Source organism: Chionomys nivalis, chromosome 10, assembly GCF_950005125.1.
Source record: "Chionomys nivalis chromosome 10, mChiNiv1.1, whole genome shotgun sequence".
NCBI lineage: Eukaryota > Metazoa > Chordata > Mammalia > Rodentia > Cricetidae > Chionomys > Chionomys nivalis.
In genome coordinates, this window is record NC_080095.1 from 57,937,462 (window position 1) to 57,953,604 (window position 16,143).

A 16,143-nucleotide genomic window follows, 5' to 3' on the forward strand; every position below is an offset into this window, starting at 1 on the left:
GCTGTTATACTGAGAAACCCTGCCTCAAAATAACAAAACGAAGGAAGGAAGGAAGGAAGAAGGGAGGGAGGGAGGGAGGGAGGGAGGGAGGGAGGGAGGGAGGGAGGGAGGGAGGGAGGGAGGGGTGTAGGAAACCAGTAATATGAAGTAGTAGATAGGAGATGTTGAAATGAAGGTGTCTTTGAGCTACACTAAAAAACAAAATGGATTTCTTCAGATGAGTAAAAATTAGAAAAGTGAATTCTGCTAAAAAAAAAAAAAAAAACTTATAATCAGGCAAAAACATTAAGAATCTAATAAAATAGGAAGAAATAAGCCACATTTACCTACAGTGCTTGAATTCTGAATGCTAAAGGACTCCTAGAAGACAATGGCGGTTATCTTTGTGTCACTTCTCAAATGTCCATGTCAGTGAAGCTCACACAATCCACTTACGCGCTCTTCCCGGCCCTCCGCGAGGATAACAACGATCCTTCCTTGCCGCTTGCGGCCAGTTCTGCCCATGCGCTGTATGAGACGGATTGGGCTCTTCTGGGCATCAAAGCATATGATAAGATCGACTTCCCCTATATCCAAGCCTTCTTCCCCAACACAGGTGGAAACCAGCGTGTTATACCCGCCGTCACGGAACCGTCTCACCACCTCAAACACAAGCAACTCAAAAGTCACGGCATGGGACTATCACAGAGTCACAGACTTTGCCTATATTCTTGCTCATCTTGAAAGGGTAAAATTAGATTTTAAAGCATTAAGGATACCGATAAATGGGAGTGGGGAGGGGGAGTCGTAAAATGACAAAATAAGCCAAAAGACGACTAGGGCACTGATGAAATGGAAAGAACAGTCTTAATGCCTTTATTTTATTACTATTACTGCCAGGCGATGGTGGCGCACACCTTTAATCCCAGCACTCGGGAGGCAGAGGCAGGCGGATCTCTGGGAGTTCGAGGCCAGCCTGGTCTATAAGAGCTAGTTCCAGGACAGGAACCAAAGCTACAGAGAAACCCTGTCTTGAAAAACCAAAAAAAAAAAAAAAAAAAAAAAAATTAATAAGGGTTGGAGAAAAGGTCCAGCAGTGAAAAGCACCTGCAGAAGGCCCAGGTTTGGTTTCCAGCACCCATATCAAGCTGGCTCACAGCCACTTACAACTCCAAGGTATCTGACACTGACTTTTGCCCTCTACTTTGATCATATGCACAACCCCCTGATACCTCCATACACTTCAAAATAAAAAAAAACTAAAAATAATATTCTATTATTCCTAGAACTCTACCACCCCAGGGGCAAACACGGGCCACACGCTAGAGATACAAGAATAGACTCATTCAACGTTAGCCAGGTGTAAGGGATACATCTGAAGTCCTAACACTTGGGCGTAGAGACAGGAACATCAGCAGACCAAAGCCAGCCTCAACTACATGAACTCCTATGTAAAAACACCAAAAATAATTAAATGAATGAATAAACATTTCAAAACTATATAAAACTCATTACCTGATCTTTTAAAACATGCTTATTTTTATTTGCATATTAATTATAAAGTAATCTCTTTTGTTGTTGCTGGGGTTTTTGTCTTTGTTTTGCTTTGTTTTGTTTTTTTTTTTTTTTTTTTTTTGGTTTTTCGAGACAGGGTTTCTCTGTGGTTTTGGAGCCTGTCCTGGAACTAGCTCTTGTAGACCAGGCTGGTCTCGAACTCACAGAGATCAGCCTGCCTCTGCCTCCCGAGTGCTGGGATTAAAGGCGTGCGCCACCACCGCCCAGCTTGTTTTGTTTTTGAGACAATCTTCCTATGTAGCTCTGGCTGGCCTGGAACACACTATGTAAACCAGGCTAGCCTGACCTCAGAGAATGCCTGTCTTTGCCTCCTCTGTGTTGTGATTAAAGACATGCACCACCAGGACCTGCTTATAAAATTATCTTTAAGTAACCAATTATAAGATGGGTTCTAACACAGCTAATCCATTCTAGTTTCGTTTTTTTTTTTTTTTTTTTTTTGGTTTTTCGAGACAGGGTTTCTCTGTGGTTTTGGAGCCTGTCCTGGAACTAGCTCTTGTAGACCAGGCTGGTCTCGAACTCACAGAGATCCGCCTGCCTCTGCCTCCCGAGTGCTGGGATTAAAGGCGTGCGCCACCACCGCCCGGCTCTAGTTTCGTTTTATTACCTACAAACTTCATAATTAATTACCTGTAGTTGCTCCTTCTGGGTAAAGCCTTTCGTGTTTTTCCCTGAGGCGTGGCCGACAAATGTCATCACTCTGATGAGCGGCTGGTGCCGGGAAAGCATTTCCGCAATTTCCTCCACACTGTCTCGGAACGAGGAGAAGATCATAACTCTGGTCTCGGGGCACTTTGTTTCAGCGGTGTTTTTAGCTGTGCAACAGGAAATATACAGTATTTAAAGCTAAGAAAACATTTCAGTGTAGATCTCCTAGTGTGTACAGGGCCTTGTGTTCAACCCCCAGGACCACAGCCAAACAAAACAAAACAGCATTGGAGAGGAACCTCTAGCAAGCAAAAACCTGAAATTACATACTCACGCGTCATTTCAAAAAGTATTTAGGACATTTTGAACTCCCTATTTCTCATTAGTTATCATAAAATAATGATCAAGAAATCAACTGCATACCTGGGCCAATACCTGACTAGCCTGTCAATTCCAGAACATGCATGCGACCTCCCTTTACAAAGCCCGCAGACAGAAGCACTGGAGAGCTCTAGCAGACTGCATCAACCTTCCCCATCTTCACTACAGGCCCTGGCGAATGCGGCCGGGATCTCCAGCTTCACCAGGGATGACCGTATGCTGAAGCCGATGTTCATTCGGGCACCGCTGCAGTGTCTCAGTGCTTGGGAGGGTGGAATGAACTAGGAAGAGCGACACTTCCTGGCCGTGCCACTTGCTCTCCTGGTGTCTCCCAGTGACCCAGAACCATAGCAGTTAATAAATCTACTGAGGCTGTTTGATTCTCTATTTCCCTTATGCTGTCCCCAAACTAAACTCTTCATGTAAAACCTTATTTTTTAAATTCCATTATTTCTTTACATCCTAATCATCCAAACTTTCTCAGAAATTCTATCTTTATCCAGAGTAATTAGAACCCCCCTTCCCTCAAGTTTAGTTTTTTTTTAATAACTACTTTGCCCTGAAACTGTTACTTACCATTCCATGACCTGAAGTGTTCAATTATAATTTCTTCCAGTTTCTTTAACTTCGGATGACTATAGAAAAATGTTTTCTCTTTATTTCCTGAAAAGGGACAAAAATCAAACAAATCAACAAACAAAAACAAACCCAACATTTTTTCATATTCTTTTCCATACCAGTTATGATCTTTAACCCCTGAAGTTCTGCCTGCTTCTGTTCTGGAGTATTGGGAACAAACGTGTACACGGCCGTGAACAACTCATAGTATCATCTTACTGTGGGGTAACTTCTTTTTGAAAACACACATTAGGGCTGGCAAGATGGCTCAGTAGGTAAGAGAACATACTGCTCTTGCAGACCCACATCACCTGTAACTCCAGCTCTAGGAGGGTCCTACATCTCTGGCCTCCACAGGTATAGGCACATGCACGTATACACACGTGCACATGCGCGCGCACACACACAATTAAAAGTAATAAAAATAAATCTAAAACAAAGACAAAAACACATTAAAACTTGAAATTTTCAAGCCAGGCAGTGGTGGCACACGCCTTCAATCCTAGTACTCAGGAAGCAGAGGCAGGCGGATCTTCTGTGAATTTGAGGTCAGCCTGGTCTAAAGAGCAAGTTCCAGGACAGCCAAGCCTACACAGAGAAACCCAGACTTGAAAAGCAAAACTAAATAAATAAATGACGGTGTGGGGGTACGTAGTTGTAATCTCAGCACTTGGAAGGTAACAGGAGAATTAGAACTTTGAGAGTAGCTCCAGTGAATCCTGCCTCAAAAAAGGCCCCAAACACAATCCTCATTTTTTGCCTGTAAAATATGAGTGCCCTCTTGATAGCACGTAAAAATAAACAACTTTAATTTTCATGAAAATTTCACTCTGAGAGAGAATTCAAATGGACTCAGCAAAGTAAAAGGGGAAAAATATTTTAGTTAAACCATATTTCAATGTTAAGTAGTTCTGAGAATTTTCACAACCAGTAACTACTACTGATATTTGTTATTTACTTAGTGTATTAGTCTTTTTTTTTTTTTTTTTTTTTTTTTTTTGAGACAGGGTTTCTCTGTGGTTTTGGAGCCTGTCTGGAACTAGCTCTTGTAGACCAGGCTGGTCTCGAACTCACAGAGATCCACCTGCCTCTAGTGTATTAGTCTTATACAAACTTATATTCATCAATCTTAATATCCTAACCTCCTTAACAGAAGCACTGCTGCACTTAACAGGCAGGCCGCTGCTGCACAAGAAGGAAGCATAGACAAGTGTACATAGGGAAGTTTCAACACTAATCTTAATTGAGAACAAATATAAACAGTGCTTATTTTTTTCTGAAGGTGTCTTGCTATGCTGACTAGGCTGGCCTAAAATCTTGGGCTGCCGTGAGCCTACTGTGATCCTACCTCGGCCTCCCAAGCAGCCATCACCGTACTCAGTCAAATACCAACTTCCCAGAGAAGCACCGCACCTTTCTGGAAGGCCAGAGCATTGCTGGCTGCAGGATCTTGCATGTGGGCAAACATACTCTCCAGGCGACTGTAGAGCTGCATGAAGTCCTCGTTGCGGCTGAGCTCATTTTTTGCCCATGTCATTCCTTTAGAAAGCAGGAAAAAGTTTAGCAAATAAACAGGAGCCAAGGTGTCGACATTTATTGCTTATTAAAAAGAAATTAAATTTTAACTATGAAGGTAAAATTACCAAATTTTAACATGAAAGTCAACAATTTGCTCTAGTTCAACATTTTTGTTTGTTTGTTTGTTTGAGTCAGGGTTTCTCTGTATAGCCCTATCCTGGACCAGGTCATCCTCAAATTCTGAGATCCACCTGCCTCTGCCTCTCAAGTGCTGGGATTAAAGGTATACACCACCACTGCCTAGCCTAGTTCCACATTTATAATGCATGATTTTCTAGCAAGCTGGCAAAAATAATGAAATACGAACTTCATTACATTAGTCCATTGTGCTGTGGGATAATGTTCTTGTACATTGTAAAGATTCGTCACTTGTATAAGTTTAATAAACACTAATAGTATAGGTGGGCCAATCAGACTAGGACAACTCTGGGAAGAGGAAAGGTTCAGTCTGTAGCCACCAGAATGACGCAAAGGAAGCAAAATGAGAATGCCTTACTGAGAAAAGGTACCAAGCCACATGGCTAAACATAGACAAGAATTATGGGTTAATTTAAGCTGTAAGAGCTAGTTAATAATAAGTCTGAGCTAATAGGCCAAACAGTTTAATATAAGCCTCTGTGTGTTTCTTTGGGACTGAACGGCTGTGGGACCGGGTGAGACAGACTACACCATTGCTTTTAAAAACAAAGTATTTAAAGTTAGCTCTAGTTACATAGTGATATAATGATTCCTAAGAACACGCTGGTATACTCAGAGTCAGAGCATTGCTCAGCCTTCATCAGAGAAGCTTCCTCTTGCAGTAGATGGGAACTAACCCTGAGACCCAGCTGGACAACATGAGGAGAATCAAAGGCCTTGGAATAGTCAGTCCTAAATGAGATGTTGTCATCAAAACCCTCCCCTGAGGGGGGAAGTGGACACAAGGTCTCACCCCTAGCCTAGAGGCAAGCTCTAACCGACAACAGCTTGCAAAGCAAAAATTAACTTTCTCCAATGGAATCTCACTGGGTATACAAAACCTCACTTGCAACACCCCATGCCTACAGATAGATGACCATCACAAAAACGAACTTAAAAGTATTTTTGGAGATAATTGTCTCAAATTGTTTTGTCAGGGTATTTTTTGCCTTACTGGTCTTTTGCTTGTTTATAGCTTCTAATTTTGTATTTTTATGGGTTTTGGTTTTGTGGTATATGTGTTTCTCATTCTTTTTGTTTTTTTTTAATTTAACTTTTATTTTTTTATTTTTATTTTATTTTATTTTTTGCTTGTTTGTTTTCTAAAGAGAAAGAACAAGTGGGGTTGGATCAGTGAGGAGGATCTGGGAGAAGATGAAGGAGAGGAAACAGTGATCAGAATATATTATATGAAAAAAAGTTATTTTCAATTAAAAAAAAAAGGTTAACTCAAGTTTAAGTTGAGTCAAACTGCTCACCACCTAGAACCAGAGTAACACATTTCACTGTTTCTTTAAAATAATTTCTTTTAACTTACCTTTGGTCCCATCCATGATTCCAGAAAGGAAGAAATATAAGGATCGCATTCCCATTTGCTGCAGTAACTCATACCCATGATACAAACTGATACAGGTGGCAAACTCTCCCTCAATTACACCTTGAATTCCCTGGAAGAAACATGACAAATTTAACCAGAGAAGAAAATGAAGATACACCCCCCATGCCATTGTTACTGTCTCACAGGTTCAAAGGACAAGAGTAACCAGCCCTTTACACTGGTTATAACTCGATGCTTCTACTGAGGGTCATGATTCAGGATGGGGCTGTGGAAGTAAGCTTGTCCCTTAAAAAAAGAAAATCAGCATTTATCACTTATCTTCATAGATAAATTATTTGCAATATATAGGTTCACGTGTTCAAAGCCATCAATAATTATCTATCACAGGTTAAGCACCGAGCAAATATATATGAGATATGATGGAAATGGAGAACAGCTGAATAGACTAAGCTTCATGAAAGACAAATATTTTGTTTTGTTAGTCTGTGTGTGTGTGTGTGTGTGTGTGTGTGTGTGTACACGTCCACATGTGCACATGAGTGTATCACAGGCTCTTGCTATATGGACTCAAGCTGGCCTGGAACTCAGTATATAGGCCAATCTGGCTTCAAACTCAAGGCAATCCTCCTGCGTTTATCTACAAAGTACTGGGATTGCAGATATGTGCCACCCAATTAGGACAGATATTTAGATATTTAGAGTGTTTAATGCCAAGAAAACACGTCCTCAGGGCCAGACTGGATGTCAGGCGGTGCTCTAAGTCTACTCCTGCACAAACTTCCTTAATCTTAGCACCGCAGTGACAGGTCCTGCTATGGCCACTTCACAGAAATGAAGAGGGACATCCGTAGGGGCTTTGAAATCTCACTGAGACTTACTTTCCTATAGCTGACCAAGACATTATTTTTTCCTTCCTCTTTCCCACCCTTCTTCCCTCTCTTCCTTCCACTTACCTACTTTGTTTGAGCCAGGGCTCCCCAGCTGCAGCCTAGGCTGTCTCAGAACTCTGAGCAACCCCACAATCTTTCTGCCTCAACCTTCCCAACGATGAAAGTATGAGCGTCAGTTACCACATCCAACTCAACCCACCTTTTCCCCCTCGCTTCTTGCCATAACATTACAAACTAGTCCCATGTGGTCACATTTACACTAATGACCTCCAACCCCTGTCTCGGCCGCGTCAGTTTCTGTCCTTTCAATTGCTTCTGGACTTTGTATACCCATTTATTCTCAGTTCAAAGGACGCAGCCTGTTCGTATGGTGAACGTCTCTTCTGACTTTAGACATAGTCTGATAGGAATTTTCCTATCCATCCATTATTTTCCTAGTAAGATTAAACAGGAAACATGTGGGCCAGCAGCATTATGGCCCAGAAGCTAGGGGTGCTTGCCAGGAAGACTAATGCCCGAGTTCAAACCCTAAGCCTCCAGTAGAAGAGAACTTACTCTCACACGTTGTCCTCTGGTCTCCACACACGCCCTGACATACACGTGCGCATGTACATATACAGGTACACATACACATACGCAAAATCAATTAATAAACAAATATATAAGCAAACAATAAGTGTGATTTTCTTTCTTTTTTTTTTTTTTCAAATAAGCTTTTTAGAATGCTTCCCATGACTTCTGGTATCAAGAATTGGACTAGCCAGGCGGTGGTGGCGCACGCCTTTAATCCCAGCACTTTGAGGCAGAGGCAGGCAGATCTCTGTGAGTTCAAGACCAGCCTGGTGTACAAGAGCTAGTTCCAGGACAAGGTCCAAAGCTACAGAGAAACCAAACCCTGTCTTGAAAAAAAACAAATAAATTAATAATAAATAAAAGAATTGAACTAAATTTCAAGGCAGTAGTGACACACACCTTTAATCCCAGCACCCAGGATGCTGAGGCAAGAGGATCTCTGTGAGTTTGGGGCCAGCCTGGTCTACAGAGCTAATTCTAAACAAGGAAACTCTGTCTTGAAAACAAACAAACAAACAAACAAACAACATGAAAAGAATTGGACTAAATGTTGTGGCCTAAAGTTTTAATGAGAAATAAACTAGAAGACTATTTGTGGCACACAAGGAGGCCAGACGACCGTCCTGCTTCCATCACACGGGTCTCCACAACTGAACTGGGGTCTCAGGCTTGGTGGCAAGTGCCAAAATCTCGGTGGACAGACACACACAGAGAGACAGTGACACGGGTCATCCTTGAACTCCCCAAGAATGCCCCCTTTATTGTGTTCAGGGGCAGATTATATAGAGATAGCCACGCCCCAGCCAAACCCACCAGAAACCACTCTCCTGCCATCAGGAACTCCTGAAGGTCTCGTGCTCAGAGCAGCTGTAGGCACTCAGATCAGGGGATTACAAGAAATTCAGGATCTGGGGTCTCACTGCTCCCAACAGGCAAGTGCCACTAATAGCTGCTGAGCCATCTCCTTACCTCTTCTCCTTTTTTTTTTTAAAGCTGTTCTTGAAATCAGCAATTCTCTCACCTCAGCTTCCCAAGTATAAGAATTACAAACGTGAACTTTATTGCATTGCAATAAATAGTATGCAAATTCTTATCGAACTAATTACTATAGCCGGGCAGTGGTGGCGCATGCCTTTAATCCCAGCACTCGGGAGGCAGAGGCAGGTGGATCTCTGGGAGTTCGAGGCCAGCCTGGTCTACAAGAGCTAGTTCCGGGACAGGCACCAAAGCTACAGAGAAACCCTGCCTCGAAAAAAACAAAACAAAACAAAAAAAAAAAAAAAATACGTACCACAATATTTGGGGATGGGTTCTTCCTAAATTGATCTCTTGCGAGAATTATCTGGTATTTTGTTAGATTGGGGATATCTCTTTTCATCAAAACATTTCTCTGAATCAAACAACTGGCAAATGTTTCCAAAATCTGCAAATTTAAAAGAAAGTTTGTTCAAGCTGACTTTTAAAGGCTTTTTCAAATGCAATGACTTTGTCATAAATTAAAAGTTTTCTATTTAATATACCAAGAAATCAACTTTTAAATAAGCACACAAGATGTCAAAATTCCACAGCACCGGCACCATCCACCTAAGAGTTAGCAGAAGCATATATTCAAATATATTCAACTATAATTTCACACTATATTTATTTCTTTTCATTTCATTTTTAGCACTTGGGGTTGAATTCAAAGTCTTGCACAAGCCAGACAGGCAAGTGCTCTACCACCGAACAACATCCCCAACCCTATTTCTGTTTTCCTTCCTTCCTCCCCTCCCTCCCTCTTAGATAAAATTCTCACTGCATAGCCGTGACTCGCTCCAAACATGTCAGATAGACTAAGCTGGCCTCAGACTCACAGAGGTCTGCCTGCTTTTGCCTCCCGAGTGCTGGGACTAAGGTTACATGCGACCATGCCTGGCCTTACTAGCTTATTTCTAAATCAGGGCTAACCCAAATTTGACGAAAGGGAAATTTTACCCCAAATTGGAAAAACACGGAAACCATCTTAATCCATGAGGATGAAAGTTTGAAAACATAGTTCTCTCCTGTGAGACTGATTATGAAGACAGACAGAACTGCCTCAAGTCAAACTCTAGCAGTCTCTCAATGGCTACAGTACTGGTATGCACAACGGGGCCAGACAATTCCTCTTAGTGAGGAGACTCATGTGTCCGCTGCAGGATGCTAGTCACTTTCTGGTCCCTATACACTCGGAGCAGCACTCGATACCCTTTCTCCTCTGTCCCCCTCCCAGTTAAAACAACAATGTGTCAAGATATTGCCAGACAACATCTGGTGAGGAAAATCACGTCCATTTGAGAACCATACATATGATAAGAATATTATGAAGCAGGCAGATCTCAGTGAGTTCCAGGCAAGCCCAGTCTACACATCAAGTTCTAGGACAGCCAGGGCCACATGAAGAGACCTTGTCTCAAACACAAAAATAAACATCTGGCTAAATGATGGATAGATTCATTTTGTGAAAACTCAGAGCCACAGTTTGTGGGCAATGCTCTTATATACACCGATGCATGTGTGCATTTCATATTGAAGTTCAAAGGTTCACTCAAAAATATATACAATTGGGCTGGAGAGATGGCTCAGAGGTTAAGAGCATTGCCTGTTCTTCCAAAGGTCCTGAGTTCAGTTCCCAGCAACCACATGGTGGCTCACAACCATCTGTAATGGAGTCTGGTGCCCTCTTCTGGCCTGCAGGCATATACACAGACAGAATATTGTATACATAATAAATAAATATTTTAAATATATATAATATACATATATATATATGTATATATACACAATCAAGCCGGGTGTAGTGGCACACGCCTTTAATCCCAGCACCATTAGTCCTAGCAGAGGCAGGCAGATCTCTGAGTTCAAGGCCAGCCTGGACTACAGACTAAGTTCCGTGACGGGTAAGGCTACATAGAAAAACTCTTGTCTCGAAAAATCAGTATATAAATTCATCTCACTAGGCCCCAACCCTAGACAAAGAACTACAGGCAACTAAGGAATGCTGAAAACAACAGAAAAAGTCTTCCCCAGGGAAGAGTACCCCAGCTGGTTATCTACCACCAAATGGCCAGCCCTGAAGACATACACACATAAGTAACACTATACAGATTGAGCAGGATGTATTTATACATAAAATGTATTTAGACATTTAGGAATATTCTCTCTCCTCTCTCTCTCTAACCACGACTATTACCACATTCTTTGTAGAGGACAAAAAGGTCCTTGTCACATAGATAAACTAGAGAAGCCAGGAGAAGTTAAACACACAGCCGATCCCTCCAATGGGAGAAGGGACCTGGCTGTCCTTCAGAAAAGCTGGGAAAAGCCTGATGCTTTGCTGTCTGATGAGCCCGTATCTCCCAGAAATTATATTTTACTTTCCTCAGACCTTTCCCCTCTAAAACCTTGAGCATTACTTGTAGTCCATAAAACTCATCCTCGCGAGAGATGTCATTTGTACTTTATAACAGCCTAAGTGACTTGTACGTCGTCTTGGGGCCAGGCCTGACTGACTCCTACAGGGAATACGGTAAGTCAGTCACTCTCCCTAGAGCAGTGGTTCTCAACCTTTCTAATGCTGCAACCTTCAACACGGTTCTTCATGTTGGTGACTCTGCAACCATAAAATTATCCTGTTGCTACTTCATAACTGTAATGTTGTTACTCTTATGAACTGGAATGTATATAATCTGATATGCAACCCCAAGGGGTCACAACTTACAGGCTGAGAATCGATGCCATGGACCCTTATCTTGAGCACTGCTTCTCCATCAACAAGAACCCATCTTACAGATGCAGCCATATGGACTTTGCAAAGAGCTTCAATGCAAACATGCCTTAAAGCGTTGCTGTACTCATGGGACTGCGTTGTTACCTGGAAACTTTATTCCAAGACTGTGCTGTGCTTAAACACGGCAAAAGTAAACGAGCTGATGTCAGATTCTAGAAGTCTTAGCCTAGAACCAGTTAACCTAAACTCAGGCTGAACCGTGTTTCATTCCTTCATCATCTGGATCATTACCCTGTAGGCTATACAGCCTGTAGGGACTTCCCACAATTCCTCTAATCTTAATTTTGTTTTTTTTTTAAAGATTTTCAAGACAGGGTTTCTCTGTAGTTTTTGGTGCCTGTCCTAGAAGTAGCTCTTGTAGACCAGGCTGGCCTCGAACTCACAGAGATCCGCCTGCCTCTGCCTCCCAAGTGCTGGGATTAAAGGCGTGTGCCAACACCGCCCGGCAATTCCTGTAATCTTAATATTCAAGAGGATGAGGCAAGAGGCTCTTAAGTCCAGCCTAGCCTACACAGTCCCTGTCTCACTAAAGGGGAAAAAAAAGGCCCAGAGCCATTTAAATATATGTTCATTAGGCAGACAGTGTTACCCAGCACCACCACATCCAGCTTAAGGCTATTAATCTGTTTTACAAATGGTCCATTTTACAAATTTAAAAATGGCTTAGTGCATATAAAAATAGGGCTGATTGACCCCAACTTTCAATTTCAGAGATGTTTTTCAACTTCATAATTATACGAAATGAAATACTGTATATACGCCCTGCTATATTCCAACTGAAGTAATTCCATCCCCGGTTCATTTATCAGAACTCCAAACTGAAGAAAACTGCTTACCCGGATGTATGTCTTTTGGATGGCTCCAAGTTCTTCCCCTAGGGGAACAACGAGCTTCTCTACTCGCCTTTCATGAGAGTAAGGCAAAATATCCGGAGAGTCTTCAGAACGAAGTTCCACCTTCCCGATCAGGAGGTTGGTAATCACCTGTTGCACGGCCTATGTGGAATCAGAAGTATGGGTGTAATTTAGATAGCACACTGAGTTATAAATCTGAAGCTAGCCTGCTCACAAGACCCTGCATCAAAAACATAATGATACAATGATAAATAAAATACATAGATGATGTAATACCTTTCTGGGGTAAATTTCCCCCACTTACAGGGGAACTTAAAACCACTGTATCAGAAGACCATACCACTGATGCTGTGATCAGCAGTTAAGAAAGACAAAAGCCTGGCCCTGTGGGATGCAACTGTGTGCTTGACAGCATCTCAAGGCTAAGGTTTGCCTGGCCTTTGTAATCACCTTCAACCAAGCCGTGAGCTACAAAGTGAGACTCTGTCTCACAAACATAAAACAAAATGAAAGGAATTCTGACTTAGTTTAACTCAAAAAATACTCTGGGGCAAGAACCACAGCTTAGGGTCTGGAGAGACAGCTCAGAGGTTAAGAGTTTTGTCTGTTCTTCCAAAGGACCCAGGTTCAGTTCCCAGCACTAACAGGACAGCTCACAACTGTCTAGTGATGACAATTCCGGGGGACGGGCATAAAAGGAGACAAAGCATTCACACACATAAAATGATAAAAATAATTTTGCAAAGCAAGAACCACATCTCCATCACCTTTGTACCTACGTCCTGGCATAGTGCTAAATACACCTGCTCTACTTACTGTAAGGTCCATGGATCACAGCACTACAATTTGCAACCATTTAATAAAACCATGGCTTCCATTTATTATTCGAGATCTGCCTGCTTCTACTTCCTCAGTGCTGGAACTAAAGGCATGTACAAAACCCAGCAATATTTATATTTCATTCATTCAAGAATTTTCTTGTTGTTGTCCCATTATATCTCTCTCTCTCTCTCTCTGTCATTTTTTGAGACAGTCTCATCGTAGCTCAGATTAGCCTGGATCTCACTATAAAAACCAGGGTAGCCTCAATAACTAGAGGCACTATTCCTGTGGTTTATATTTAGTTAGAATATCTCCTTTTTAAGGAGATATTTAAGCAGTGATTTAATATCTGACAGAAAAATTAAGCATGCTTAAATAAAAAAGTAAGAGACGAGAGAAGTTTCTACCTATCTTGAAGACGATGTATAGAGTATGGAATTTTCAAAGAATAAGCACAAGAAGATTATGGACAGAGAAAAAAAGAGCCTTGCAGCTTAGAAGAGGCAAAACAATCTTAGGAAGCATCAACGGATGTTGTATAAAATGCCAAGAAAACTGGAAAATAAACCTTAAAAAAGAAACCTAGCCTGGCAAGGCAGAATGGGCCTACAATACTCAGGAGGCTAAAAAGGCTAGGAACACAGGGGGACAGGAAAGCATTGACAAAGTATGCTTATGGCTCTGGGTTCAAACAATGGAAACCTGATCTGGCCCCATATAAAAATCTGTATTTTCTTACATGTAACAACAGAAACTCATGGTACTCACCTTGATATCACTACCTGGTGTGGCACTAAGAGCCAAGATTCGGAAATGAGTTGTGTATTTGACCAGTTCCCTTACAACCTTAAAAAACAAAAAAATACTTTAATATCATCTGCTCAAAGTGAAAATAACAATGGTTCAATAAAGCAAGGTCTTTATGTTCTATTATGGTTATTCCTCCACTGATGTTCTGGTGCATGAAGCTACCAGTAGTCATTTCAACCCACCAACGACCGATTAGGTTTAATGATTTACTAGCTGTACTTTTAGTCTGTGATGCTTGTGGTCACCAATACATAATGAATAAATCGTTTTTAAAAAGATGCTAGACATCACATATAAAGCTGTAACATTATATACCAGGCAGATGTCAGTAGAATTATTCTGATTAAGAACTAACAAAGCAGCTGGGCAGTGGTGGTGTACACCTTTAATCCCAGCACTCGGGAGGCAGAGGCAGGCGGATCTCTGTGAGTTCGAGACCAGCCTGGTCTACAAGAGCTAGTTCCTGGACAGGCTCCAAAACCACAGAGAAACCCTGTCTCGAAAAACCAAAATCAATCAATCAATCAATCAATCCTTCCTAGGTGGGCGGTGAATCCCAACACTCAGGAGGCAGAAACAGGCGGATCTCTGTGAGTTTGAGGTCAGCCTGTTCTACAGAGCTGCTCCACAGAGAAACTCTGTCTTAAAAAAAACAAAAAGAAAAAGAAAAAAAACCAATCCTTTCTAGGATAAATGTGGAGGGAGCCTTCAACGTCAGCTCTCAGGAAATTGAGGATTACAGCAAGTTCAAGGATAGTTGGGACCACACAGCAGGTCCTAATCTCTAATAAGAATAACAACAAAAAAATTTAAACAAGTTATTGGGGGTGGAGATGAAGGTCAGTAGTGGGCCACCTGTCCAGCATGGTGAGGCCCAGAGCTCTTTCCCTAGTACCTCCAGTAGGAAAGAAATTGCCCTATGAGAACCAGAATCTGTAGTTCTTTCAGACAATGAAGTCTGGCATCAAGTAACCTTCTGAATCACAACCCCCAAGACATCTACCAAACCGTTACATGTGTCAAGTTTTCATAATTACATTAGCAATACTTTCTCTCATTCAGACTTTCTCCTCCAAAGGCTCCAAACACTATACGCCTCCTCTACAAAACATCATTTAACAAAATGATTACCAAGCCGGGCAGTGGTGGCGCACGCCTTTAATCCCAGCACTCGGGAGGCAGAGGCAAGTGGATCTCTGCGAGTTCGAGGCCAGCCTGGTCTACAAGAGGTAGTTCCAGGACAGGAACCAAAAGCTACGGAGAAACCCTGTCTCGAAAAATCCAAAAAAAAAAAAAAAAAAAAAAGATTACCTGGCAGTAAGCGTAGTTTCCAAGAGCCTTATGAGCCTCATCAACCACGAGACACTTTACATGGGCAGCAGGACAAGCTCCTCTAGTCAGGTCGTTCACCATGACCTGAGGTGTAAGGAAAAGGACCCTCTTGCTGCACCACACCTCCTTCCTGTTGACAGCTTGGGTTGAACCTATGAAGAAAAGTGACAGTGGAGCAGGGCGTGGGTGGGGGCAGTCCTCGGTAACCCCATCACTCTGGAGGGTGAGGTGGAGGGACAGCTCTTAAGATCAAGGCTGTTCTATACATCGAGTTCCAGGCCAGCCAGGGCTATACAGCAAGACCCTGCCTCACAACAAAACAGAAGAAAACACACACCAGGATAGTGAATATCAGGAAACTTCAGACTATCACTGGTAAACTGTAAGTAAAAATAATCTGGCCTCATCTCTGAATACATTCATGCTCTGGTACTCCACTTAAGGGGGAAACAACGCAACAATTCGCTATACTGTTGCACTTTGGGCCTCTGATGCAACCCAGGGGTCGAAGCAGGTTCTTATCTAAGACTGTGATTATAATGTCTTTAGATCATTTACATAAGATCTCAGGAGAAGCAAATTTTTCAACGGAGAAATCGTTTCTGAATACGATGTCAAGATATACGTTCAGCACAAGCGCGCGCGCACATAATTGTTTCAAAACTCTGGCAATTTATAAGATATCTCTGAAAGTAACTAAGCAAGTCAATGTATCAGACTTGTCTTTGCTACCAAAAGACGGCGTTTTTTGTTTTTTTT

The 16,143-nt window shown here is 42.0% G+C and overlaps 1 protein-coding gene across 4 annotated transcripts in view; it reads right to left on the reverse strand.

The window, feature by feature from the left end:
* Fancm (FA complementation group M) overlaps positions 1–16,143 on the reverse strand; it is a 43,019-nt gene that overhangs the window by 26,110 nt on the left and 766 nt on the right. For all 4 annotated transcript variants that reach the window (XM_057783311.1, XM_057783310.1, XM_057783309.1 and 1 more), the window contains exons 2-10: positions 15,364–15,536; positions 14,011–14,088; positions 12,403–12,561; positions 9,050–9,181; positions 6,275–6,404; positions 4,615–4,740; positions 3,160–3,246; positions 2,185–2,369; positions 436–642 (exon numbers count right to left, since the gene is read on the reverse strand). In XM_057783311.1, the coding sequence (XP_057639294.1) occupies positions 436–642; positions 2,185–2,369; positions 3,160–3,246; positions 4,615–4,740; positions 6,275–6,404; positions 9,050–9,181; positions 12,403–12,561; positions 14,011–14,088; positions 15,364–15,536 (1,277 nt within the window). The remainder of the gene's footprint in view (positions 1–435; positions 643–2,184; positions 2,370–3,159; positions 3,247–4,614; positions 4,741–6,274; positions 6,405–9,049; positions 9,182–12,402; positions 12,562–14,010; positions 14,089–15,363; positions 15,537–16,143) is intronic.